This window comes from Aulostomus chinensis, chromosome 2 (genome assembly GCF_037954235.1).
Source record: "Aulostomus chinensis isolate RoL2024-O1b breed Wild chromosome 2, RoL_Achi_v1.0, whole genome shotgun sequence".
Taxonomy (NCBI): domain Eukaryota; kingdom Metazoa; phylum Chordata; class Actinopteri; order Syngnathiformes; family Aulostomidae; genus Aulostomus; species Aulostomus chinensis.
In genome coordinates, this window is record NC_141321.1 from 32,268,927 (window position 1) to 32,295,589 (window position 26,663).

Genomic DNA, 26,663 nt, shown 5'->3' on the forward strand with positions numbered 1-26,663 from the left:
CATTAATTATCTTTTGCAGGGGCAAATCTCCGTTCCTGTCAGCGTGCAGGTGCAAATATTCCACTCGTTTCTGCTTCTCCTCTGTAATATCACATATTGATTACGATTCTGTGAAAAGTGAGATCATTTTAAACCCAGATTCACAGTTTAACGTCTTCTTTTAAAAACTGAACTCTCAGCTCCTAACGCCCGCCCCCCCCCCCCCCAACCCAACCCAACCCACCTCATCACCCCCACCCCCACCCCCACGAGCACACAGAATTGCCAAGACTGAGTCGGAGCAGCTGCTATTTAGGATCTGCGTATTGTCACAGACTTGCATTTAGGTTTCCTTTCAGTTTCAGTTGTGATAAATAGCCTTCAGCCTGATAGCAGCGCTGCTGAATGGAGTCGTGTGTTTAGTGTCAGCGTGGAAGAGGACTTGCTGACTTGGGTATTTCCATTCTGTAAACCTTATTTGACTCCCCAATAGAGGAGGGGTGGAATAGGGTGGGTGTGGCAGAGAGGAGAAGATTAGGCTACTGTTAAAAAATGCTTCTTATTGTGTGGCGGGGGGGTTGCCTAAGTGGGTTTTTATTCTTTCATTTTTCTTTATTTATGGCTTCCAACTATCCGCATACCAAATCATGTGCCAGACTGGAAGAAAGAAAATGAATACATTTTTATTTGTATCTCTACTTCTTTGGGTCACTCGCATGCTGACGTGCTAAATGTTTTCACCCATGGATATGTTTGTGCGTACATGATGAAATGCAGCCATGATGTTAACTACTGTGGATTTATTTATGCACTGCATTTCTTTGAAAGGTCAGCGTTATTGCTGCACAAAGTTCATGACAGCTCACACTGTCCAGCTGCCATTTTAGATAAATAAGTATTGATTTTGACAGCCTGCATGAAAAGTTGAAACATTGTTGAGCGAATTTGCTATTAAATCCATCATGACAGTTGCGTGCTGTTGTTGAACCTCCTGCACAGCGACGTCCATCAAGTGCTACTGGAACTAGTATAGATATTTTTAATCAACATATCAAGCGTCTGCCTTCCCTTTTCTTTCTTTTAAGCCTTTTTTTTTCTTCTTTCCCGTTGTGAGCGTAACTGTGCTGCTCAGGCCTCTGAACTCTACTCTCACGACTGTCTACACATCACAGGCTCTTAAGCAGCCGTACAACACGACCAGCACAATCTGATGGTGACATCCTCACCTCGGATTATGCTGCTGTCAACACATTCCCAGGTTGTCATCACTCATCCCGAGATTCATATTCAGAAGGTGATTGCGTTGATAACAGACTGCTGTTGCACTAAACTGCACATCATCACTTTTTTGGGGGGTTGGATTTTTTTTTTTTTTTTTTTGGCATGCGGAGGAGGGCAGGGTCAAAACCGTTATCACCCTATCATATCTCTGACAGCTCCTTGTCAAAAGATAGAGAGACGCGAGGAGATCCTGCGATGCTGACGCAGCCAAATCTACCGTATCTCTCTCATTGTGTCCGTCTCTCTTATATAGCACTGTTAATTTTGACTGTAATACAGCATATGCTTGCTACGATGATGCGGATAACAGGAAAAAAATACAAAGCAGGTGTAGGAAGATGGTGTTTTGTTGGGGGGGGGGGGGGGAGGGTGTTATTTGAGAGCCATGAAACTCAAAAGCTTAGGAACTGTCAGCATTCTGTCACAGAGGAAAATAGAGAAGCTCAAGAACCTGATTAATACATTTGACAGAAACGTGTTGTGGGAATTTTCATTGTAATTAAGTGGATATATTATCAGCTGTCAACGCTACCATTAGAATAGTTTCAAGGGAGGAAAGTACACTTACCAGTCAGCCAGAAAGTGGAGATCATCTGATACTATCACTAATAAATCTCCACTAGTTCTAAGCCACTTTACAACACTAACCCCCCCCCCCCCAAAAAATACATTTTTTAAAAGACTGAGATTTGATGTATCGATACCTCATACTAATACTTCACCCAAAGGGTGCCTTAAGCTCAAAAATACATGTTTTTTTCTTCTGCATTACTGCTTTGTTACTCCAGAATTCAGAAAGGTTCAGCCACATATATACCTAGAGTATATGTAGCGTAAACTTAGCGTGCAGCTACGGTGACTGGCAGCTAACAAAACAAAACTGTCCAAAACTGTTGTGCTTTTTTCCAGTCTCTCAAACGCGTTGGTCTTTATAATTAACGTCTCCTTTGATTTGAGATTAAAACAAAAAAAACAAAAAAAACCTAACAAACTCAAACACTTCAGGTTCAGCTTGAGTGAGTTGATTCAGCTGAGCGCACCGGCTAGTCGTGCTACATGCAAATTCACTGTAGCGCTGAACTAAAGGGGTTATAGTTAGGTTTATTTTCAAGTCAAATCCAAGTGTTTGTGGGTTACTGAGCATGTAGCTGGGTAAAGATGTAGATTATACCCAGCGATGACTTTTAGAGTTTGAAAACTGATGTTTTGGGAAATTTTTGCCTTTGACAGAGTCAAGCGAAGAATACATGCCTGGCTCTTTCTGCCTTCTGGAGTCACAAAGCATGAAGGCAGAAAGGGAATAAAATATTTTTTTCTCTTTCTGATATCAACGTGCAAGGCGCAAATGTGTCTTAATGAATGTGTCCATGTGTAAATGATATTTCCTTAAACAGTTTTTTGTGTGCAGAATGCGTATAATCCCTTGTTATGGGTACAGTCCCAACACACTGGTGAAAATGAGAAACTAGTGGTTATAAATGGAGATTGAACACGTGTCCCGCTGCAGACTCTGGTGTTTGAGTGTTAGGAGTACATGACAGGTAGCTGAAAGCTCTCATACAGATGCTGGAGGGTGCATCGTGCGTCACTTTAGGGCCCTGCTATACTTAGAATATACTTCTGATCATGGCTGTCCAAAGAAAGACAGGCAAGAAAGTGTGTGTCGTGATGTGTGACCGGCTGGTTTAATGCGACACTTACCACACCTTCCATTTTGTCCTTCCCTCCTTGTCTCGTCTCTGTGTGTGTTCCAGATGTTGGGGAGGACCTGGGGAAGGGAGCTGGGAGCGCTCAGCCGTCTCTGTCCCAGCACCGTGAGCGAAGTCTGGCTTCGTCCTCTAAAGATTGCCCCTACTGTGGCAAGTCCTTTCGCACCTCCCATCATCTCAAAGTCCACCTGCGGATACACACAGGTCAGTACATCAGCGCTCGCCCGGCCACGTGCAAGTGTAGGCTTCGCTCCTGCAATGAAATATTGATTGCACTTCATGCAAAATTTACTTCAACAGTTGTACTGACATTCCTTCTGGGGTTAGACTGATATATCGGTTAATGACGGTTGGTCTAATCTGATATTGGACGCCACCTCTGGTATGATGGATAAGATGCAGAATAATTGATTGCATATCAATTTTGTAATTGATGAATACTGCATTCATTGTCTCTTGAAAGTCCTTAATCTGAATTTCCTCCGATGCCAGACTTAAAGGTAATATTTTCAAATAGATTCCTGTCTATCAGAGGGAAGGGAAGTAGGAAAGACTCCCACTGACTGTACAAAACCTCCCGTCAAAGTTGAGGGCGCAGATGGTCACAGTTTCCAAATCACAGTATCACCATGTCCCGAAAAAAGCAGAACCATAAGAACCCGGTGATCCCAGTTCACCAGAAACACATACTGTCATTCTCACATAAGCCTGTTCAGTTCACTCATTACAATCATACTATTTTTTTTTTCTGTGTCATTTCCTCAAATAAACAAAAAAACAACAACGAAACAGCACTGAAGAAATGAGGAAACAGTGTCCCAGTCATCCAGGCTTAAGGTCATTTAGGCTTACTCATTATTTCATTGAGCTCTACTTAACCGAACAAGGGTTCAGTGTCCTAAAATGACATCACTCGGAGGGCAATTTCACAGTTGCTAACTCTCAATAACTTTCAAGCAAAAACAAAGCCGGCCTGTCCACAGTTTGGGGATATGCGTGAGATGATGTGGCTCATAGATTCAGCTTGTTTTCAGTCAAGCATCCTGACCCTTGGAGCGGTGGGCTCAGCCAGCGCCGTGATAACCTGGTTGTTGCTGGGAGGTGAAGGCTGCAGTCAGACTAATGATGTGGACCGTAGACGGTAGCCAGGGTTCAAACCCTCTGCGAGGTACAAACGCCCCACTGACTATCCAGGTTAAAGTCACAATTAGACCATGCAGAGGACACCTTGGTTCTAGCTGGTGGGCCTGGTGAATAAAGTCTGGATTTATGGCTGGATTCCCCTTCTCTATTTTTGTTTGCGGGGGGGGGGGGGTAGATTTTTACAAACTGGAAAGATCTTATTTTGACGGGGGTTTTTTTTTATTCTTTTTGGGTGGTAAAAAGGATTTGGTCAACAATAAATTTCCCAGATCCCAGGGGAACAACTTCACACGCTGTATACCACGACAGTAGTTAACACTGTTATTCATTTGTCATAACAGAGAGAAAAGCGACACCTCCGCTGGTACCTGGGTGACTGTACAGTCGGCAAGCAGTAACGTTACGTTTGCAACAATTCAGCTTTTATCAAGGACTCTTTGGCAGGCTTTTCACTGCCTCCCCTACATCCTCTCTGTTTCAGGAGCTCTGAGACATGTATGCAAAAAGACGGGGGGGGGGGGGCGTCAAGTGACAAAAGATAAGATGAAAACAACAATATTGATTAAGATAGCACCAGTGACCGCTGAACTCACTGTAGGCCTCCCTACAGCCACAATTGGTCATGTCTGTGGGTGGGAAGCCAGTTGAGGGCGTGTGTCCTGGTTGCTGCACTCGCGCCTCCTCTGGTCGGCGAGGACACAGCGTCCACCTGGTAAAACTTCTGACTGTTTGGTTCATCGTGTGGCCAACAACTCTATGAAGGTGGAAGCCTGTAGTACTCTGGGTGATGGCAAAAAAAAAAAACCCCAGATCAAAATAATAATAATTTGATAGTCACGTGTAGATACCATAGCAACTTTGAATTGTCTCAAACAAGCACCTGCATTGTTCTTCTGAAAACACATTTTTCTCACTATATCGCTACATTCTTCACTGTAATAGGAGCCAAAACACAAATGAAGAAAGCATTTTTCATGTCTTGGAGTAATTTCTGCCAATCCGAGATTTGTACCCTTCAATTCCTTCAAGATGTTCTTGAAAAGCCGAGTCCGACCGTCCTGACCTTATTGTCAATTTCTACTTCACAACTAAGTAATCCTTGAGTGCCAGTAGAGACGCCAAGGCTAAAACGCTCACAACTGAAATTGGAAATCCCTTACAGCTGAGAAAAATCAATGCTCTCTTTTCTTCTTATTCTCCTTCTCTGTCTAACTCTCCTTAGCTCCCCCCCTCCTCCTCTTCTTCCCCATGCAAGGCAGAAAGGCAGAATGGGAGACCACCCGTACTGTAACCCCCTCTGCTTGCCTTCAAAAGAGGCACATACTGTACTTCAGACCTGGAGAGGAATCGGAGTAAAAGCTGTGCAGCATATTAACATGCCTTGTGTGTACTCACATAATTAGGATCCGTGTGTTAAATAGCACATCCAGGTCACAGCCTGGCCACCCACAGATCCGTTACACTTCTCTGTGTGTGTCGACGTGTTGCCTAAACGTGCCGCTGGTGGTTGTGGGGGTCATCTGTTATCTGGCGGCGGTGAGAGAGCTGATTTATGCCTGCTTTGAGTGATACAGTATGGATCCCCTCAAGGGACATATATCATCTCAGGCCTCAACCTAGGCCTTGCCTTTGACAAAATTCGTCCACAAATAATCTTTTACAATTCTGCTCTCTGATCTCACTTAATGTGGAAAACTCTATTCAACTAGCGATGAAGGTTAGCGAGGATGTTTTTATAATGGAATATATATTCCTGGATGCCGGCCCATCTAAGCAGAGCTTTAGCGTAGTCCTCTACACGTGGAAAGAAAAACAGCTTGCTGCATCCCCAACATGTGGCCTTTAAATCATCCCTATAACCTAATCACACCAGCTCCACTGTGACATCCTGATTACATCCACAAGATGACTTTTACAGCAGCCAAAGATCCTCTCTGCGGTTCTGCGACAATGTGGAGAGATTCACAGACGACAGCCAAGCGCCCCTTCATCCTAATGCGACGTGAGTGACACAATGGAGTTGCTTACGGAGCCGGTCCGCGCTGCATTGTGTATCGCAACATGGAGATTAATGAGAGGCTAACGCCGGCTTGAAAGAAATGAAGTGAATTTAAATTTCTCCAAAAGTTAAAGAGCTAATGTTACAGTATTAATTTCCTCTTGAATAGTGAGTGGGAAAATATCCATTAGCAAAATTAACCACAGTTTTCTAGGTAGCTAACATTGTGCGACTGTGGCACTTCAGTGTGGGGCCACAGCTAATGAACACACTGCAGAGGGTGATATTTCATTATACAAATTAATGCTCACATTTTAATGGGAAAGTCACATAATGAATCCAGGCTTCAGTGACAGCAATTAGAGGGCCAGATTGTCCCCTTCTGGACAAGGCACTATTTAGCAGTAAGCAGCTGTGTGTAAAAAAAATAAAAAAAAAAAAGGTCCTTGCTCTTGACAATAGCCACACATATCTTCAGGCGGGGTGGAATAACCAATACGAGTCCCTCCTCACCTGTAAATGTGGAGAGGGGGGAGGGAGGAAGAGAGAGGTGTCACTTAACCTTAACCTAACCTTGCAATCAGGAGGAATCAAGAGAGATCTTCCTCGTCATCCCTGCCCTTTTTCTTCTGCTCCGGCACCGTGACACTGCTACATTGGATCTATCATATTTGCCATTAGACGGATACTTCGATCCAAACTTCCTGACAACACATTCTGTTCTTCTATGGCGAAACGCCCCTCTCCAAATTCACCATAACTTATGTGATAAGGCTGTTGAAACACTGTACTTTTGTCACTGTCAGCGAATCCCACAAAAACCTCCAAATCCAACAATGAATTGATGGAGTGTGTGTCACCAAACTCTGATATTCTCAGTGTCCTCTGGGCTTCATTGTTTTAGAAAAATGGACTCCAGGTAAAAATCCTCAATGATGAACCAAATCCAGAGATGAAGCTGCACCGCCACATCTGTTTTAAGGGGCACTTGTTTAAAACTGCAGCACCTGTTTCCTTGTGGAAATTTAGTTCAATTATTTTCTAATCATTTTTTTAAATATATAAATATGTATGTATTTATTGAAAAGTAGACCTTTACCTTTAATTCAAGGCCTAGAAGTCTCAGCATCAGCCTGCCTTGCCTGTTGGTTGACAGAATTAACAGAACCGTACAGTAAATAGAAGGAAAGGTTCCGAAGTGAAGAGTTGCATTTTTTATTTATCCTCATTCCGAGAGACAAAGCATCACGAGAGCATAACCTCTCAGCTGACCTCAATCCATTTTTTAATTTTTTTTTTTTTTTTAATTATTAATATTTTCGGTTGGGGGGAGGAGTGAGGGTGGTGAATGTGAATCGTCGAGCTGTCACATCAACTCGGGTGAAGCTCTATCTCTGAGCGCGCATGTTGGTGTGACTCTTCTGAGCTGATCGCCGTGGCAACATTAGAAGCTTTCTCAGTTACTTAAGCAGAAGTAGCAGCTATCCCCTAGTCAACCTCTCAAACATCCCTCTGGTGTTGTTTTTTCCATCTTTCCGGCCAAAAGGAAATGTATCTTCCAGTATGTCATATCTATAAAGCCATTTTAATTGCCCCTCTGAATAGGTTTGGGGTGTTTATCTGTACTAGTTTCTATGGTGCTTTCACAAGTCACACAAAGCCAGATGAAATCAGGAGAAGATGAAGTGAAAACAGGCAGTGGAGGAGCAGATTGTGGCGGCGCAAGGAAGATTTGTACCCACAAAGGTGGCACTTAGATGCCTCTGAGCTCAGGTCAAAGCTGGAAAAGCTGCAGTAGAAGACAACAGCAAAAAAGTTTCTGTTCTATTTTTAACTCCCAAATAGTAATTTCCGGGTTTTGCAGCGGCGGTGATCTGTCATGTGGCTGGGAGGTTGTGCTGTTTGCGCTGATATCAATTAAAAGTGGATTAACGGGTACATAATGACCTTTAGCAGTAAATTGTGTGTAATGTTGCAAGGCAGGATACAGTATATTCCCCAGATGTCACACCAGGCCCCTGACGTATGATGGAGCAGATGTCTTAGCCAGTCCAAATGGCTCTCTAAGACACAAACACATACACGCACGACGTGGCCGACACGCACGCATAAACATGTGTTCACACACTCTCCAAATGGTGTACGTTAACACAAGTCGATGCAGAAATGCACACGTCGTCTCTCTCGCTCACTCCAACGCTTAATTTTAAGGGCAAAGCTGGAATAAACGGATCACTATTTCAGGACATTTATTTTTATTCAGTAAACATCAAACAGGAGCGCAGTCTTTGCTTTTCATTCTCCTTTTAGATATTTAGATTTTATATGTAGACATTTATCTTTATTTTCCCCCATGAACATTAACAACCTCTTACAAGGGGAAAAAAAGCAGATCAGTCTAATTTCTGTCTAATTTGGCTCCTAGAATATCATTTTGTCCAGTTAGAGGAATTGAGAATGATAATTTGCATCAGGGACGTTTCCTTATTAAATCAGCACTGAGCCTGTGTTCGGCAGCTCACAGGAGAAGCACTTATTGGGTTAAAAGCTCATCTCATGTGGTTTATTTTAAATATACTCGATGCTTTATGGCCACTCTAGTGTAAGAGAAAAGATATGAAATCACTGTCTTGCTATCTTTAGTCAGGTCTCTCTTTCCGTTTCCACCTTCTATTTTCTTTTGTATACACTCCCATTCTTTTCTCTCCTGTATCAATATTGTATTGAGTTGGTGTTTGTGGCCCTTTATTTGAGAACTCTGCAGTAGGTCTGCAGATTGCAGAGTCTTTTTCTGGAATGGTGCCCTCTAAATAATGATAAATTACTTGAGCAGTATGCCATTTGCTAATTATATCCATGATTTACTACACAGCCCGACTTAAATCATTCAAACCAGCCTTGCGTAACAATGCCTTTTTTCTTTTGTAAAATGGTTTCCATGTGTATAATCTAAACATTTTATGGCCACATTCTGTATATTTAGAAATGTGCATACATTTGACAAACATCCCCTTTAATTCATTTTCCACCGATCCTTTTCTCTCTTCACAGCCACTGTTATCCCTCTAACAGAAATTCCACTCTGGGAACTTTTTATATGTATGTTTAAAAAAAAAAACACACACACACACACAAAAAAAAAAATCAAGCTTTGCATTTTTCCCTCTCTGTTCATTGTTTAATGAATCTAAATCTGGCTCAGACTCCAAGCCTATTATAATTGCTAGCAGGATGTGTTCTATTTCAACATAAGTATCGTTTCAATGGAAGATCCACTTCTGGCAGAATTATGCTAGTGTTATACCATTATCAAGAATATTCATGAATATGGATGTGCAGCATAAATAAATATATGTAAATGTTACACAATAGATTCACCCCTCTTTTACCACAATATAAATCACTTTGATCTGTGTATCCTGTAGTGAATCATACTGTTCTTAATCATAGGGCTTCATTACAAAAAGCATGTGGCTCACATATGTCGTTTGCACATTTCTTTTTGTTTTGGTTACTCATTGACTTATTTTTCTCTGAGCGTATTATTCATATTTGCTGTCGGTGCACTTCACTGTGGCAGTGGAGATCTTGTGCCAAGGCTGATTTATGCTCCCCAAGATAAACTGCAAATAGGGAATGTCCACAAAATTGCACCCTCATCGCCAAGGCACATGAGGCCAAAACAGAGGCCACCGCAGGCACCCGTGTCAGGATGCACGGCAACACACACCCTCGGCCGCAACTCTCCGACAGATAGTTTTGCTGTCAGTTGAAAAATATTATCTCTTGTAGTGGACTGAAAGCACCATATGGCGAAATGTTTTTTACGGTGTTGATGTGAGTGATGGCTCACTTGGCGGAGCTGGATCGAGCTGGATCGACCCATATTCAGACGCCTATATCCCACATCCCCACCCACCCCCAACACACACACCAGAGACAGGGTTGTTGGTTGAATGCAAGATCTTGTTCGTTGTTACTAACAACCGTTGTTGTTAGAATCTCATTCTGATGTACTCTATCTTTCTTGCTAAACTGCTTCTTCCTCTCCTCACGCGTTCCCTCCCTTCTACAGGAGTCTAACGATGCTACTGCAATTGTGAAATATTCTCTTTTGTTATCATAGTTAATGGAATGCATGTCTTTTTTTGTGAGCTCTACTCATTTGACCTCATTTTCTTTGTTCAGGGAGGTTACATGACCCTAGGGTCCACATTGCCTGCTCCAGTAAATAGGTTTTGATATCCAGTCAGTCTAATAATCAGGTTAATTATTCACTCTTTTCCCTGCTTCTCTGTTTCTCTGTCTCTTTCTTGGCCTCTCAGGAGAGAAACCCTACCGGTGCCCTCATTGTGACTATGCTGGTACCCAGTCTGCCAGCCTGAAGTATCACCTGGAGCGCCACCACCGTGAGCGTCAAAACGGCTCCACCACTTTAGGTCCGTCTTCTGGCCACACCCCTTCATCTGACCACAAAGAGGACCATGGGAAGACAGCCAGTGGTGGCAGCTTCGCCCACCCAGATGTCCTCCGTAATGTTTTCAAAAGCATGCCTCCCAACTTAGACTTCAGGGCAGGTCCGCTGCTGCCACATCAGTGGGCCTCCGCCGGCATCATGTCTCCAAACGGCCGAGATCGGGAGCGTGGAGATCGTCATTTTGACTCAGCTGAGAGCCTGAAGACTGCCGATGGCCCATCCTCCTTGGTCTCAACAGCGACAGATAGTCCCGCCAGCTTCTCCGATCTAAGCAGGGCCTACCAAAGCATGATGGGAAATGGAGTTCATTTTCAAGGGTCTCTCCAAGCCTTCATGGATAACTTCGTCCTCAGCTCTATGAAAAAGGACATGAAGGACAACCAGAGCCCAGTCCAGATCCAGGCCCAGCTCTACCATGATAATGGCGAGCCCAAAGCAAAGCGAACTGCTTTGGCTGACCCGGACAGAGAAGAAAAGGCTGAAGCCAAGCAAAACTCAGAGCCCGGGAAGCCCGGGTCCCAGTATGAGCCGCTGGATCTGTCCGTGTCGGTCCGGCCTGAGTCTGCATCCAGTGCTCTCCCTGGCTCCTCAGTCACCATCCATGATAACGTGGCATGGCATAGCTGCCTCTTCTGCTCTTTCTCCACCTCTTCCTTGGAGCTCATGGCTCTACACCTCCAGGCCAACCACCTGGGTAAAGCCCCACCTCAACGGTCTGATTCAGGCAAAGAAGTACATGGAGAGGCTTCTAACGCCAAGATTGTGGCCCCTGAAAAAGATGGTGAGAGGGATGGAGAAAGAAACCAGCTGGGTTGGAGCAACCACCTGGACCAGCCCTACAACCCTTTCCAGAGTGACTTTTACAGGCGGTTCGGAGGCTTGTACGATGGATCCCCCAGAGCTACCCAGGGACTGCAGGGCTATATGACCATATCTGAGGAGGGATTAGATCTACCCAGCAAGGCCTTCAGGGCAGCACCTTCAGCTGTGGAGGAGCAGATTGTAGAGAGGGGCTCCTGTGGAGATGCAGACGAGGATCAGGTTGGATCTGATGATGAGGTGGTAAAAGCTGGGGTGCACAGCACCAGTGAGACCCCCTCAGCCACCCCCAAGAGAGGGCAGCATCACTCTGATGAAGAGGAGGAAGAGAGGTGTGTGGCTGAAGAGGAGGAAGAGAGAGATGAAGATGGGCAAATGGACATGGAGAGAGAGGAAGTAGACAGTCCAACTTCAGACCACTTCCAAAACCACCCCAAACAGCTCCAAGATGACTCCTCTCTGCCCCCCATGAGCGGCGCTGGTTTGGCTGCGTCTTCCTCCGCTATGACACCGCTTTCAATGGTTCCCCAAACCCAGAAGCAAGTTTTGCCCCTGGAGAAGCAGTGGCAGCAGGGTCTGGGCCTCCTGTCTCCCGGAGGTCCTCCAGGACTGTTAAAGGCTGAGCAGCAGACCCACCTAGAACAGCAGATGAATATGCTGTCAGTCCTCAGAGCCTACAGCAACGACAGCCTTCCCGCATTCAACGGCCTGGGTGGCGGAGTGGGAGGAGCCCCTGCAGGGGGCATGAAGAGGCCAGATGCACCTGGTGAGTGTTTGTTAAACCTCTGCAAGCACTGTAATCACTGTACAGCACACAGGCATATCGTCACAAACCTCTATGCCAGCGCAGAAACACATACGAAGACACAAATTGTCTGGAACCCAAACTCAATTTTCTCACCGCCACATACAAAGGGAACACAAACACATATACATTTTTTCCTCTGACACTCACAGAGGAGTCTCACACCCTCACTAAAGGTCTAGAGATTGGCTCTGAAGTGATTTCAGCCTTATTTCAAGCAAGTTTAGAAGTAATCAGCCTGGCGACTAGCAACAGATTAATCTTTATTACACGTTTATATTACCGGGAGTTCAGCGCCTCCCTCTCGCTCCACAGCAAGGAGGGAAGAACCCCGGGTGAGGCAGAGCAGGACCTCAGCTCCCTGTGCCATCTCTTCCACATGTCTCTTAACTATCTTAGTTCTCATAAAGCCGGCTCCCAAAAGCCCATTACTTTATAAGACTCGTCGATCTATGACCCTGTGAAAAATGAACTGCCAACTTTCATGATTCAGCTAAGGTTACAGCTGCTCCTTGAGACTGAAGAAGGAAGTCCTTTTTCTTTTTGTCTCAGTTTTTTTTTTTTTTTTTTACTGTGCTGTTTTGCAGTTTAGGGGCGGTTGGTAAAGTGTCTCCATGGGAAGAAAGTAAAAACCCCAAAGTTGATGTAGAGTTTTCTACAGGCCACAGAAGTCCATTAAATCCTGGCTTTAGCTGAGATCCTTTCAAACACTGCTCCTCGATGTTGCATTGTAAAGGACAAGTAATGTGTTATTAGCAGAAATGATGGAATGAATGCACCTATTTATGAGGTGCCAAATATGTAGTACCCTATTATACCTAATTAATTTGCATATTATTTTATTACATGTAGATGAAAAAATTGTTTTTGATAATATTAGTCCACTTAACACTTTTGATTCATCTTTTTTTTTTTTTTTTTTTAAGGCAATAATGTTTGTCCACTTAACATTCAGAATGGCCCAGTAGGGAGTCCACAATGATTCATCTGTGCATATCCAGAGCATTTTAATCCTGCTGTGAACTGGAGAGCTTTTGTTTGCGTATAAATTCATAATGATGCAGCAGAACATACATTAACCTGCAATAATAGTGACCTCTTTGGTAATGAAGCAGTTCGTCTGACCTTCTCAAATGATAAAATAGCATCAGTTGTCAAGGAAGCGAGCTTTGTGTGTGTATTAACGTGAACAAGGACATTTTACATCTTAAATATATACAGACATGTACTGTATATATTTCCGTTAATCAAGAAATGCCTTTGTGTGAGAAATGCCCTTCTCACTGTCTAATCAGGAGGTTTGTGAAAGCCAGCAATGTGATGTGGGCAGTTCCCATTGCAACTCGGAATGCTTGACCTTTATAGATAAGACTTTCTGTGCAGAACAAAAGCCTTTCTACATGTTGTTTTTTTGTCCAAGTCTGAGTCAGACGCTCATTGTGAAGAGGAACTGCAGCGATTCATTATTTATCCAACTTCCCTGCATTTGATATTTCCATGTCCAGCACTAGAGACAAATAGAAGACTGCAGGAAATAAGAGCAGAATCGAGAGGTGGTGTGACGCGAGTGTGAGGGACTGAGGTGGCTGGAGCCTTGTAATCACTTCAGAACCATGACTGGGGATGATTATTTGAATTATTGTTGCTATTTTGAACTTTTTAAATTCCCGAGCTGATCAAAGCAGATTAGAGACATCTGCGTGAATGACCCCTAGTGCAACAGCATTTGAAGTCATCATAAGGTGATGATTTTGAGTGACAGTGGAGAGATCTTTTGCTCGTTTTTTTTGGTCAATAAATAACTTTATTTATAATCTGCACACACCTGGCCAGAAATGGTGTGTTATCTGGTGGACCATTCATTCACTCATTCATCCATCGCATGTCTCCTAATCGTGCCCTTTTTTTTGTTTTCAAACTTTGCACAAATACCCGCTTTGTCTCAACAATGAACTGATAAGTTTTTGGAGGTCAAAGGTCACTGTGACATCATGTCATTCCCGTTCTACTGAACCTGGAAGGATTTTCATTACATTTGACACAAACTTTAACTTGGCCAAATTAGTCTTTGCTGGTCAAAGGTCAAAGACACTGAACAAATCTTTGGCTCCAAGTCAAGAATTTATGATTGTGATGATGATGATGATGATGATGATGATGATGATGATGATGATTTCTACTTGAACGCAATTATTTAATGCAATTCTAATTATCTAATATCATTCAATAAGAATGACATTTGTAGAAAATAGTATTGTATAATGAAGAAAAAAAACGACTTTTCTCAATTTTACTTTACTTTTATTTGTATAGAACTACTCAAGTGATGTGGAAGTACAGTTCCTGAATAAATATCTGTATTTAAATTGCGCTGCTGCTAATTCTGTCGTCAGGACAGCTGCTGCCGGATCTGCTAGGGATGCTTTTTAATCGTACATTCCAAATGCATGATACAACTTGTATGAGAAAACTTATTTTAAAGTAAAATGCACCACTGTTCCGTCCCTCTTCATGGGTCCACTTGTAAACCTCTTGTGCTGGAGGGGTCACCTGCAGCATGGAGAGCAAGAGCGGCACACTCCACAGTTATTCGGTGGGTGGAGACAGTGGGGGTAGCAAAGACGTCCGTAAAACTCAATTCAGACCTGGCAAAATGTGATTATCTGGAGTGGGTTTGCATTAGGTTTGTATGCAAATACAGCATAAATCATTAATATCGAAATTCTCTCCTGAATCTGTGGGAGGTGTTGTAGGGCACGCGCCGCACGTCTGGAGTGGCCGTCTCTTCATTAGTATGCCCAGAGGAGGGGAGACGGGGGTACAATGCACATGAATCTACTTGCACTCTGACACACACATACACAAGCACACATTCACACTTCTGTGGTATTAAACTACACCTGCCTAAATTGGCCCAGGAATTGGGTTTATCAATAAATGTCATTAACAGCAGCACTGGCCCTGAGGTCTCAGTATTCAGACAAGCTATCTGGTTACTGAGCTACAGTGTAAAGATTGATATGAACCCGCACCATTTGCTGCACTGTAGATGTGCTTAACACAATCAATACTTGGCTGCAGTGGAGACCTATCTATAGCCATGCATTATCAAACATGAAGTATTACATTATTCAAGCAGCGGCGTACATGCCACGACTGCTTGCGAACATTGCTCCTCACATCATATTACTTACATTACCTCCACCCCCTCATTCATTTAAACGTGCAGCAGGATTCCTGAAGGTTGAGATTGACAAGCAGGAGAGAGAGAGTGTTGACAGAGACGTGGATGGAGGACCTCAGAGGAGAAAATGGCACAGCCGAGCACCTCTCGCAATTTGAGAAGGAGGCCACTCACAAGCGCTCTCACGTCGTGCTCTAAAGAAGTCGTCCCAAGACGTTGGTTGCTGACGGTGAAATATCTGAGCTACCTTCAATACACAGAGTAGATTCAGGCTAGCGTAGACACGCCCACTGTAATGTACAAAAAGCCGTACCTGTCTGGGATGTAATTGGAGGAAACCAACACTTTGAAGCTTGTTTTTGGGTACAGTCAACAAACTCCATCAGCCTTTTTTTTTTTTTAATCTGATTAGACTAATGATTCTATACATGCAGTTCTGAAGCCCCGGTGACCGTTGAAGATGCAGTTATGGCTCTCTCTCTGTTCATTTAGATAGCAGCCTGGTCTTGTTAGCTTGAAATAACTGCCTGGAGGCGTTACCACGATGGCCGCTGAGTGGGAAAGACTTGCCTGGAAGGACTTGAGGAACGTTCCTCAACCACAAGAAAAGAAACAAAATGCTTTCAGGTTTTGAAGCTCACTTTTTATATGAGCAAAATATGATGGAATTTAACTGTTTAAACCATATAAAGTAGTCAAAAATATTGAAGATATTTTATTACTTTCAATCTCTTCGTTCTGTGGCTCTCAGTTTGGGATGGAAAAATTCCTCAAGTGAAAAAAAAAACAACAACAGTAAAGTTAGTATATGTGGCATGATGGTATTTCACTACAGTTTGTGTGTATTGAAGCGTCTTGAAGTAGACCCGGCTGACTATAGGCTACATGCAAGTCCGATTTAATTAAACAGAACTCTGGACTCTGTTTTGAAGGCAGCAGTGACTTTTGTTCCCTTTGCTTCTGCGCACATGTAAAACAAGTAGAAAGTTGAGTTTTCAGTTTGCCCCGTGTAGTCCTGCCATGAATCATTGGCCTTTTTAATCTACAACTTCAACACATCTGCACTTGCGTGTACATGTGTTTAAAAATACTTGCATGCACCAGTTAAAGGGAGAAAGAGTTTGGATTTCTTCTTAATTGCAGCTGCGGTTGTGTCACTAGTGGCCAATTACCCCTGTCTGAGGGAACGCTCTGCAGCCCGACTGCACTGTTCAGGATTTGAACCCACCAGCAGTGAGGTCTTATCAGAACATCACGAAAGAAACATACAGACCACACACACACACACACACACACACACACACACAAGCACACAGCTCATAGATGAGTAGGCAGAGGCATTCAAACGCATGCTTGTTGAGTAAAGAGCAGGTCATTGTAATAAAAGGCTTAGGCATGTGTGTGTCTGTGTGTAAAACAGGTTCTGTAATTAAAGACATATGGTGGGACTGGTGGGCTCACTGTGAAGCGCAGATGTAGTGGATCACAGTTGGCATTACTGGTGTAATTTTCACTTTCTCTGCTTTAAGTAGAGGAAAGGTAGGTTTAATAAATGAAGCTCGACAGCTCAACACAAAGTAAACACACACAGTGCGCGTACACACACACACACACACAAGGTGCACACACATGTAGTGGAGGCCACGTGTGCTGGTGCCCAACACAGATACACTATCCAGAATATTTGTTTTATGTACACATAACAACAGAACTCACCACCCGGTGACTCACGATCGAGTCAGTGTTTATTAGAAAGCTCAAATAAAGGGTTTGGATTTGAATGAATGATAAAGTTAAAAATCTTTCACTTTCACTTATAAACTTTGCAGACACGGAACAGACACCTTTTGTTGTTTTGGGGTGATTTTACAAAATACCACTAGGGAAAGAGTAATGCATCCCCAGAGGCAGTATATTTCAGAACAGGGTCGTTTAAGCTCAGTATTTGCATTTGATTTAAGCATGTGATGGGATTTGATGGGATTTATTTATATTTCCTTTTTTTGTGCATCATGAATTAAGCTGGCAAGGATTCTGGCTGCAATCTCTTTCCATCCATTCATTGTCTAAATTCTCCCCATTGTGTGATTTCTCTGATATAACCCCTCATACCACCAAATTCTTGGAATAATCCCTAATCTTACTTAAAAATGTTTCGTATGATTGTCATTGATTTCACATGTTAATGTCAAGAGTCTTTTAAATTATCGCGGTACGCTTGTACACGATGAGGCCCTGAGGACGTTTGTGTTGCTGCTTGTGTCCGTGTTTTAACTATGTAGTGAACCAACAATTTGGGGTTGCAGACTTGTCAGCCCTCTCTGAAAGCGTGTCAGTACAACGTCAGACCCACGAGATTTCTCGCCACCGCTCGGTACGAGAGGGGGCCATCGTGCTTCAGCGCCGTACCAGGCCAAGCGTGAGTTCGCTCTTTGGAAAACGTTCCCTTTTCCACTTGGCTGTAAGTTGGATGAACTCTTCCGTTATGTTGATTCCATCCCAGGAACTTCCAGTCAGGAAGTGTGCATCCAGGGTTTAGCTGAGCTACAGCTACAGCTTGGCCATTTACTTGGGCGGCTGTTGTCATCCCAGCATGAGCGGGCTAGAATCGATGTATTTGGCCAAGTGTGTCCTTGTCCTTGAAATCACAGCAAGTGTCAGTCTGACTGTCTTCAGGTTCATCTTCCTTCATCACGTATCGAAACAAGTTCAACTTGAATTCAAATATTAACTCAAATATTAAAAAAATAAATAAATAACGGACAACTCTTCAAAGTGAGACAGAGTAAAGTCTGCCATTTTGTCCGCCATGATGATACAGTTCGCTGTTTGACTTCTGAGTTAATCACCACCGTAGATCCTACGGAACACGCACAGAACTCCGGAGCGACAAGAAGCCGACTGAAGCGTATACATGCCGCAGTAATTTGATTCCCAGCTGCTTTCCTGGGGTGTTTGTTTGGACTTTGAAAACTAGCGAAAACTTGACTCTCTCTGAGATGGAGCTGTGGTTGAGTTTGGGGGCTTCAGCATCCTCAGGGAGTTTTGCGTTCTTGAAAGTACTGAACTTGAGTTGTCAACGGCATTGGCGACTTCATTCTCAACCCCACCCCCCTTCATCAGCCGTGTTATCTCTGCACCTTAAGCTTACAGAGAGAGAGAGAGACACACACACACACACACACACCTGCTTGTGAATATTCACACCCACACTTGTACACACATTTAAAACTTGTGATAATGCAAAACCTGGTAATTGCCAATAATACTGTCCTCATCAGGTGGTTAATTACCATGAATTTGGTTGCTGTTTGTCTCTAGCAAACATGCACACGCACATAAACACTAACACAAAATGCTTTGACAAGTGGAAAGGGCAGGGGTACTTACGGTGCAGACACCCCTGTGTTTAATAATGAGCCAGACAGATATCTCACCTGCATAATCATTCTGTAAACTTAGAAGTGGGTCTGTGAGTTCAGGGAGGTAACACTTCTCGTCTAAGGAAAAGCAGGAGATGCGTATTGGTCTAATTTACATGACATCATCTATAATCGAGGTAGTATGGGTAATAAAAATCTCCCAATCCAATTGGATAATGGCCGTGATATAGGGAGCGTAGACAACTGCTCTGAGGATCACTCAAGTGGGATAAAACTACCAGGATTCATGTTGGACCACTGCTGGAATGTAGGGTTTCTGGGGGACGGGGCCTCACTGATTAATGTACAAACATGCAACTTTATCATCTTGTTACACAAGGAGTTCAATATCAAGGTGGTTTGCAGAGTTTCCTGAAGGCGGTATCCATGTCATTGTTAGCTGCGCAGCTAACGTTAGCTATGCTATTTGTTGACTCAGCTCTGAAGGGCCAGCAGCAAAACCAAGCATGTTTTAAAACCTCCGTACTGAGGTTAATACTATTCCTTGTTGTCAAGATAGCATTGGATCAGTCATGCCCCCCCCCCCCCCCCAGCCCCTGACTTGGAGCTCACAAGATTGCATAAGCAACTGCTAGTATGCGCAGAAGCAGCCAGTATTTCTTTGTAAGAACAATATTTAAAGCTTTATGAACATGTTAATAAAAACAGTCTGTAGCTTTCAATTTGCCATAATTGTAACCCTTTTATAAAAGCAATATATCACTCCAGGCAGAGGTATATTGTGATTCTATCACAGTTAAGGGGGCTTGTCGGCCCTCTGCAACAATATACCACAGGCAGTCGTGACATATTGCTTCAGTGGCCTTGGATAGATGGATTATCCAGCTGTGGCCGGTCATCTATTAAGCAGATTCAAGTGTAGTGATTAAAAGACTTTTTCCACAAAAATTATGAATTTCAAAATCGAAACCAGATGAGCATCTACAGTCAGGTTTTGTCACTTTGGCTGCGCCTCCATTTCTGTTTCCCTCTGGTGATCGCGAAGACAGCTCCACAATGCCTGGATGGCAACAAGGCCGTACAGCACTTTACAGCTATACACCTGAGACCCTTTTGTTGCTCACTGTCAGACCTTTGTTCCTTTTGTGTTTGACTTCTGTAAGTTTCAATACTGGAGCTGATGCCATTCAGTTATTCTGCAGTCATCACTGAGATCTGTCTTGTTGTGACGCCGGCACAAAGAGCAGGGTTTTCCTCATTTGGAATTAAAGGGTAGTGTTGGTTCATCAACCTGCGGGTGCTGTTTTGTGCTGAAAAAAAATAATAATTCACCGAAGAAACTCACGCAATTAGAATATCAAGCAGGTGACATACAGTATTTAGTTACTGCATTCGAAAGGAAATGTCCTTGAATTGTTATTTCCACATCGCAAAGATGTTTAACACCATCAATCATGTTACTGTCGGTCTTCATGTGTCTTCGACTGAGCCATGATGGCAGACTGAGATGAAGCGTGGACTTGATGCTTCCTGCCTACTGTTAATATCTGAAGCAACGTCTGCACGCGTTCCATTTCTTTGCAGGTGTTTTTTTTTTTAATTCATGCATCCATCTACCCCAGAGGCAGAGAACTAACGCTTTAATAGACACAGATTGCTAACAAAAATGCTAAAGGAGGAAATCTGAATAAGACCGATAATACAGCAGACCCAGGTTAAAGTGCAGATTCAATTAAAAAAAAAGTCTCAAGTTTGATTTTATGAATGGAGAACTGAAAGTTTCGGTTTCTTCCGGACAAAACTGAAAGCCGCTTCTCCACGTGGACAGAGAGCAGACCAGACGAGCCGGATGGTTCATAGCTCGGCTCTGAACCGTTCGGTGCTTTGTAAACCGACAGAAACATTGATTCTGTGACGGACAGGAAGCCGTTGTTCAGATCTCAGGACTGGAGTGATATGATCCACTCCTCTGGTCTCAGACTCGAGCGGCAGCCCTCTGAATTAGCTGCCTGATTGATTTTTTTTAGGGAGAGACCTCTAAAGATACTATCGCTGTACTCGAGTCTCCTAGAGAATTCCAGTGCTGAAAATATTCTTCAGTGTTGTCAGTTCGTGGTGTATCTGTCTTAAAGTGGCTGTTGAAATTCAGGTCCAGCAGATGGTTTCTGGTTCGGTTTGTGTGTGTGTGTTTTTTTGTTTTTTAAAGAGCTCATAATCTAGTGGTCATACCAGACCAAGTAAGGCTGGAGCAGGAACATTCCTCAATTGACTGAATTTAGAAACACGTTACTTCACTTCCTCTTTTTGAGTGGAACAATAATACTTCATCTGTAAAAAGTTAATCCTTGCATGATCGCTGGGCTGCTTCTCATCCAGTCAGAATTCTCTCTCTCTGTCTTTCTCATTGTAGCCTGCTTCTTTGGAATATTGAGTGTAATATGATGACGCTCTGTATGGAAAAGGTGATGAGATAACATCTAAATAAAACGGACTTTTGTCCTACTTGTTGTGAGAAATCCTGTCTGTGCAAAAATCCTTTGCCTTCACAATCAGATGGGCAGTGATATTGTTTTGAGTCAGAGAATGCCTTCGCTCTCCCTCCCTCGCTGTCGCTGGACCAGACTATTCACTTAAATGGTTTATTCATGGCAAATTGAATTGCATGCTTGCAAAGGGTCTTGTAAACAGCTTAACCCGATTAAAACTTTAACCAGAGTTTGACCAATATCTGACTGTGCATGGAAGCCAGTCCTGCTTCCCGCTCCTCTCAGATCTGTGTTCTACTTTCCCACACTCAGGGATCCTCCCTTCTGTATTTCTCACACTCTGTCTTTCTTTCCCTCTGTGTTGCTGGAGGGCACGGGCTCCTCCAGTGATTAAGCCGTCTGGAGGCCTGTCTGTCTGTCTTTTACTGAAGAAGAAGAAGAAGAAGCGATACCCCCCTCCCCACACACACACACACACACACACACACACACACACACACACACACACACACACACCAGGTCTTTAACTCTCATTGTGTGCCTCCGCTACGTTGAGATGACATTCTTGACGGCTGGCGACGACAAGGTGCTATTTCGGAACAATATTACCAGTTTGCAGAGGTGAATTAACGCCTTGTCACCCAAAAGTGCAAATAAGGTAGTTTTCAGAGGCCAATTAAGTGTAATAGCTGCTGTCAGGTCTTAAAGATGGTACCTGTTGCTCTCGCTCTCTTCTTCTCTCCCCCTGCAGATATGATAACTCTAAAAATATTTTCCCCTCGCTAATTCCCCAGATATCACCTGCTGAAAGCCTTTTTGAAAAGGCTTCATAGTCTTGCTCTCTCTCAGCCGTAATATCTCTGATGATATTGGCCACATCACGTTTCCTGGAAATGCTATGCAGTGAATGAAGGGCAGTATCGAGTTGCCCCTGAAAAGGAAATGGAGACGAATGCTGGATGATAGCAAAGTTACATGACAATTATTCTATTCATTATTTTAGAAGCGGGATGGGAAAACAGAAGGGAAGTCAGCGTGGGAGCCGGGAGGTTAGAGGGAGCTGGAGATCACATTCATACAGTATATTTGTGAGTGTGTATGTGCTTTTATGTATACGTGGCAGTATCTTCCTCCTTCCCCCTCCATGCACACTCATCGTCGCATTAGTGCGCGTTGTATTCGATATTGCAAAACATGAAACAATGGGTTATAAATTGGCCTTCCAACCCGATATATTTGACATGATCTCTGCTTCCCATCTCGTTAGTTTGCTGTTTGTTTCTTTTCTTCCCTGACTCCTGTAGACTTTGTTCAGTTTGAGTTGCTCCTCTTAAGAATGCAACGTTCTCTTCCCCAGGCGCCCTGGAGATGTGAGGAGGATGCCTCAGAGGAGTTGTTCTCATAAAGCTCCTCATCCTCTGAGGGAGAGACACTAGCGATGAAGGGAGAGAGAGGGAGAGAAAGAGAGAGAGAGAGACAGAGCAGTACCGCCAGGCACAGACGCACAGGCATAATAACTACACTTACGCAGCTAGTCGACACATAATGAGACAAAGCCGCAGCAACTTCAAGGAAAAACACAGATATATAAAAAACTACAGAGAGCAAGGTAGAGGGAGAGGGAAACAGGGGGTGGGGGGTAAAAAAAATGAAGAAACTATGTCAACTTTTATTTCCTCTGTTATTCCACATCAATGGAGGCACGCCGTGATACCAATAAAAACAAAAAAAAAATATACACAGGTATGTACACATTGGCAGTGAGTTGGCGTGTTTGAAAAGCTCTGTAGCAATTAAGGACAAATAAGTTTGCATTATTTCCCGTAGCGAAGGAATGATCCCGACCACTCGCTAAAAACATGTTTGATTCAAACATCAAACAGCGCAGAGAGAAACAAATAAATAAGAGTCAAATAAACAAAGTTGCACTCGGAAAAGAGCGAGGGGGAGAGAAGAGGAACTACACAGGGGAATAAGAATAGCAGGCATGCAGACAAATAAGCCGGCAACATTATAACATTAGCAGTTCGAAAATGCACTTAATTCCTCAGCAGAGATGGATGTAAACTGCATTGTTGCGTTGCAAATCCCAGCGACCGGATTTAAGCTGCTGCATTGTTTTATTGGGGAAGTATAGAGGGTGGAGGAGCTGTGCTCGTTCTAATTACAGTGATTTAATCAGGATTAGAGAGGTTACCTGGATGCAGCGAGGGGGCATTCAGGGAGGGGCACATCTTTTAAAGAGCAGAGAATAAATCCTAAATGTTTGGGCGATATTGTGCGTCAAAGACATGAAAAATCCCGCTTCAGGTTTGCAGTTGCAGGTAGGATTTCTCCGGATAAGAGACGAGGCCTGAGAAAGAGCGGCCACGGTTGTAGGATGTGCCTCCATCTTTGAATCTTCGGTGAAGACGGGACAAGCAGTAGGCTTTTTCTCCCTGTTGTAAGGCCTCGAGTTCTCATCTCGAGTCATGACCTCACCTCTAAAACAATGACTTTCTTTGCCTACATGAGTAAACGCTTGCTATTGTTCTGCCTCCCCCCCCCTTCCCTCCCCTCACTCTGTCTCCCCCACCTCCCCTCCCTGCCTAGTTAAACAGCAGGCAGAGGGAATCCATTTTAATCTGATTAATAACTTAGTTGATCACATATAACCTAATTTTCATTCAGTACCACCCTTGTCTGCCCGGCGACATCCACGCCGACCTTTGGAGTCGCCACAGTCACAGTAAAGCACAATAAGCGCCATTGTGCTGTCAAAAAAGCTGAAGATGTTTTACATCATTACAAAAAATTAATGTCCCCCGTCTTTTTAAATGGGACACTTTTCCACAAAAGGCCAGGCCTGCAATTGAGGGTCATTACGAGCTGGATTAGAGTTTCCTGGGTCGCAGGGATGGGAACAACTTTCCTCATGGATTCACAGTAATATGAATCGTCCTTTTAAAACAGATATGGTTACATATTAGTTTTGAAAGGTACAGTAACTGGCTCAGCGTTAAGCTGCCCTCCAACACTGGGGCTCTTTGTTCCCCAGCTGAGCTAATAACTGGCCCCTGATCCTCATCGCTTACTGGTTGCGGAAGAACTTTTTTTTCCATCTTTCACCCCCCCATGTATCTTTGATTCCTCCGTTATATGAGCTTCATTTTCACTCGATATGTTTAGCGATGAGAGATGTGTATTCAGGATTGGCAATTATGATTAGAATGCCACTAAGTGAGCCTGGTGATTTTTTTTTGGGGGGGGGGGGGGGGATTTTTTTTTGCAGTGACAAGTAAAAAAAAAGAAAAATCCTTCCGTTCTTTCTCTCCTCCTTTCTCTCCCTCCCTCGTCGGTCACACACACACACACACACACACACACACACACACACACATACACACACACACACAGGAAATATGAATCAAATATTCATGAAGTGGGCTGAGGTTCTCATGCACCCATATGCTTCCTCATTCAAGCAGCTTGCAGTGGACAGAGGCATCCATCCAGCTTGTATGACACAGTCGAGTGAGACGGAGAGCATGGCAACACCCTCCGCCACCTCTCACTGCCACCGCCGCCGCCGCCACGATAATCATCAAATAGGTCACAGCAAACATGCACTTCTCTCTCCGTCTCTTTTCCCTTTGTCCTTGTTAGCCTCGGCTGTACCCTGTGACTTCCTCTTTCGTTTAATAATCTGTTGTGAGAGGGATGAGTCCTCCGAGCTCCGTGATTCACTGGCCAGGAATCCTTGTAAAATCAGGGCTCTGTGCATTTGCCAGTTTCCAGAAATTGTAAGAACTTTATGGTTTATAGTTTTTTATTAGGCTGGAAAGAAAAGGGTGCTGCAAGAGGAGGAGGGGAGGAGGGATTAAAACTGGAGGGATTAGCACCATACTTTAAGATAAATCTTTTTTAATGTGAAACCTCATCCCCGCTCATTCTGGGGTAACCGCTCATATTAACTGCTTTTCTATTACTCCCTTTTATGCGGCCTATTTTTCGCAGAGCAACTTTAAGTACAGGCTTTTGGACACGGCCGTGCGCCGCTAACTCTGCCAGTTACACAAACAACGTCCCTTTTTAAGCTTTTAAACACAGAACAATGGCAAAGCGCATAGCTGCACACATTAATGCTTTGTATATGGGGAGGGGGGGTAGCAGGAAAGCAGAGGAGAAGAAAAGAGATAAGCAGAGCTTGGCTGCTGTGCTGCCCCTCCATCTCTCCCTGTTTTCTCTTCTTCTATGTGGAAAAAACATCTCTCTTTCCATCATCAAATCCTGGCTGATCAGTATGCGTCGGGGCTAAACAGACAAACATCATATTCTCAGTCTCCAGACTCTAATTGACTGAACAAGGATTGGTCACACTTTTAAGAAGCGTTCCATAATGGATTTCCATGTTTGTGCCTCTTTTAACTGGCAGCACGAATGGAAGACATAAATGTTGTCTTTATTACTGAAAACAACAGCCCATCTCTCTCTCTTTTTGTCTACCTCCCTCTATCTTTTTTTCCTCCTCGCCGTAAAAGATGATATCAGTGCAACGGTCGGCATTTGTTGCAAGGTCAACACCACCCGACAGATGACAAACGATCTCAAGATGGCCGCATCATCTGTCCTGGGCGCAAAAGCGATGAACGAATACATCCCTTTTTCTTTATTCTTTCTCAGTTTAATTTTATCGTCACTTTTTTTTGGGAGGGGGGGGGGTGTGTAGCGTGACAAAAACAGCCCCCTGATTATCCGTGGCACTGGCTGGAAGTGCTTCCAGGCCCCTTTTCAAAAAGCAAAATAGGAGGGGGGGGGTTTGAACAAATGAACAAGAAGGGAATCTTTTCAAAAAATCTGCACTTATCGTGTTTCTGTATCAGGCAGCAGACTTGGCAAGAGACGGGGATTCAGTATTATGGACAAGCTGCTCATCAGATGGGAGTACTGTTTATTTCTGTGCCCCCCTACCCACCCCCCCACTCACTATCCATCCGCTGCCACCCCCCTCTTGTTTGCTTCCCATCCAAGATGTGTCTCATTTACTCTGACTGGACAGCTACATCACAAATGCCCAAAAGAACTTGGCGTCCTTGTGTGGACAGAACTTTTCATTTAAATAATTAGATTGATTTTCTCGCAGTTTATTGTTGTCGTTTTTTTTTTTTTTCCTCTCCGTCTTCCCTTTATCTTTTTTCTTTTTTTCTCCTCCATCCAGGCTCATTATCCGCAGTATAGGGCACGGGGGTAAAAACATGCACACAAAGCTGAACTTCATCTCCGGCAGTGACGGCCACTTTTGACAAAGTGCATTTCTTAATTATCTAACTTCCCTCTATTACCGTTGTCATCTTTGTGACAGAGCCTCTCCTGCTCTCTGATGTTGTTATTACGTTCTCATTTGGATGCCGGCTCCCTG

General features: G+C 43.7%; 1 protein-coding gene across 6 annotated transcripts in view; it reads left to right on the forward strand.

Annotated features, from left to right (window-relative positions):
• znf536 (zinc finger protein 536) overlaps positions 1-26,663 on the forward strand; it is a 248,000-nt gene that overhangs the window by 159,669 nt on the left and 61,668 nt on the right. For all 6 annotated transcript variants that reach the window (XM_086190368.1, XM_086190411.1, XM_086190387.1 and 3 more), the window contains 2 exons: positions 3,015-3,173; positions 10,437-12,173. In XM_086190368.1, coding sequence (XP_086046494.1) covers positions 3,015-3,173; positions 10,437-12,173 — 1,896 coding nt within the window. The remainder of the gene's footprint in view (positions 1-3,014; positions 3,174-10,436; positions 12,174-26,663) is intronic.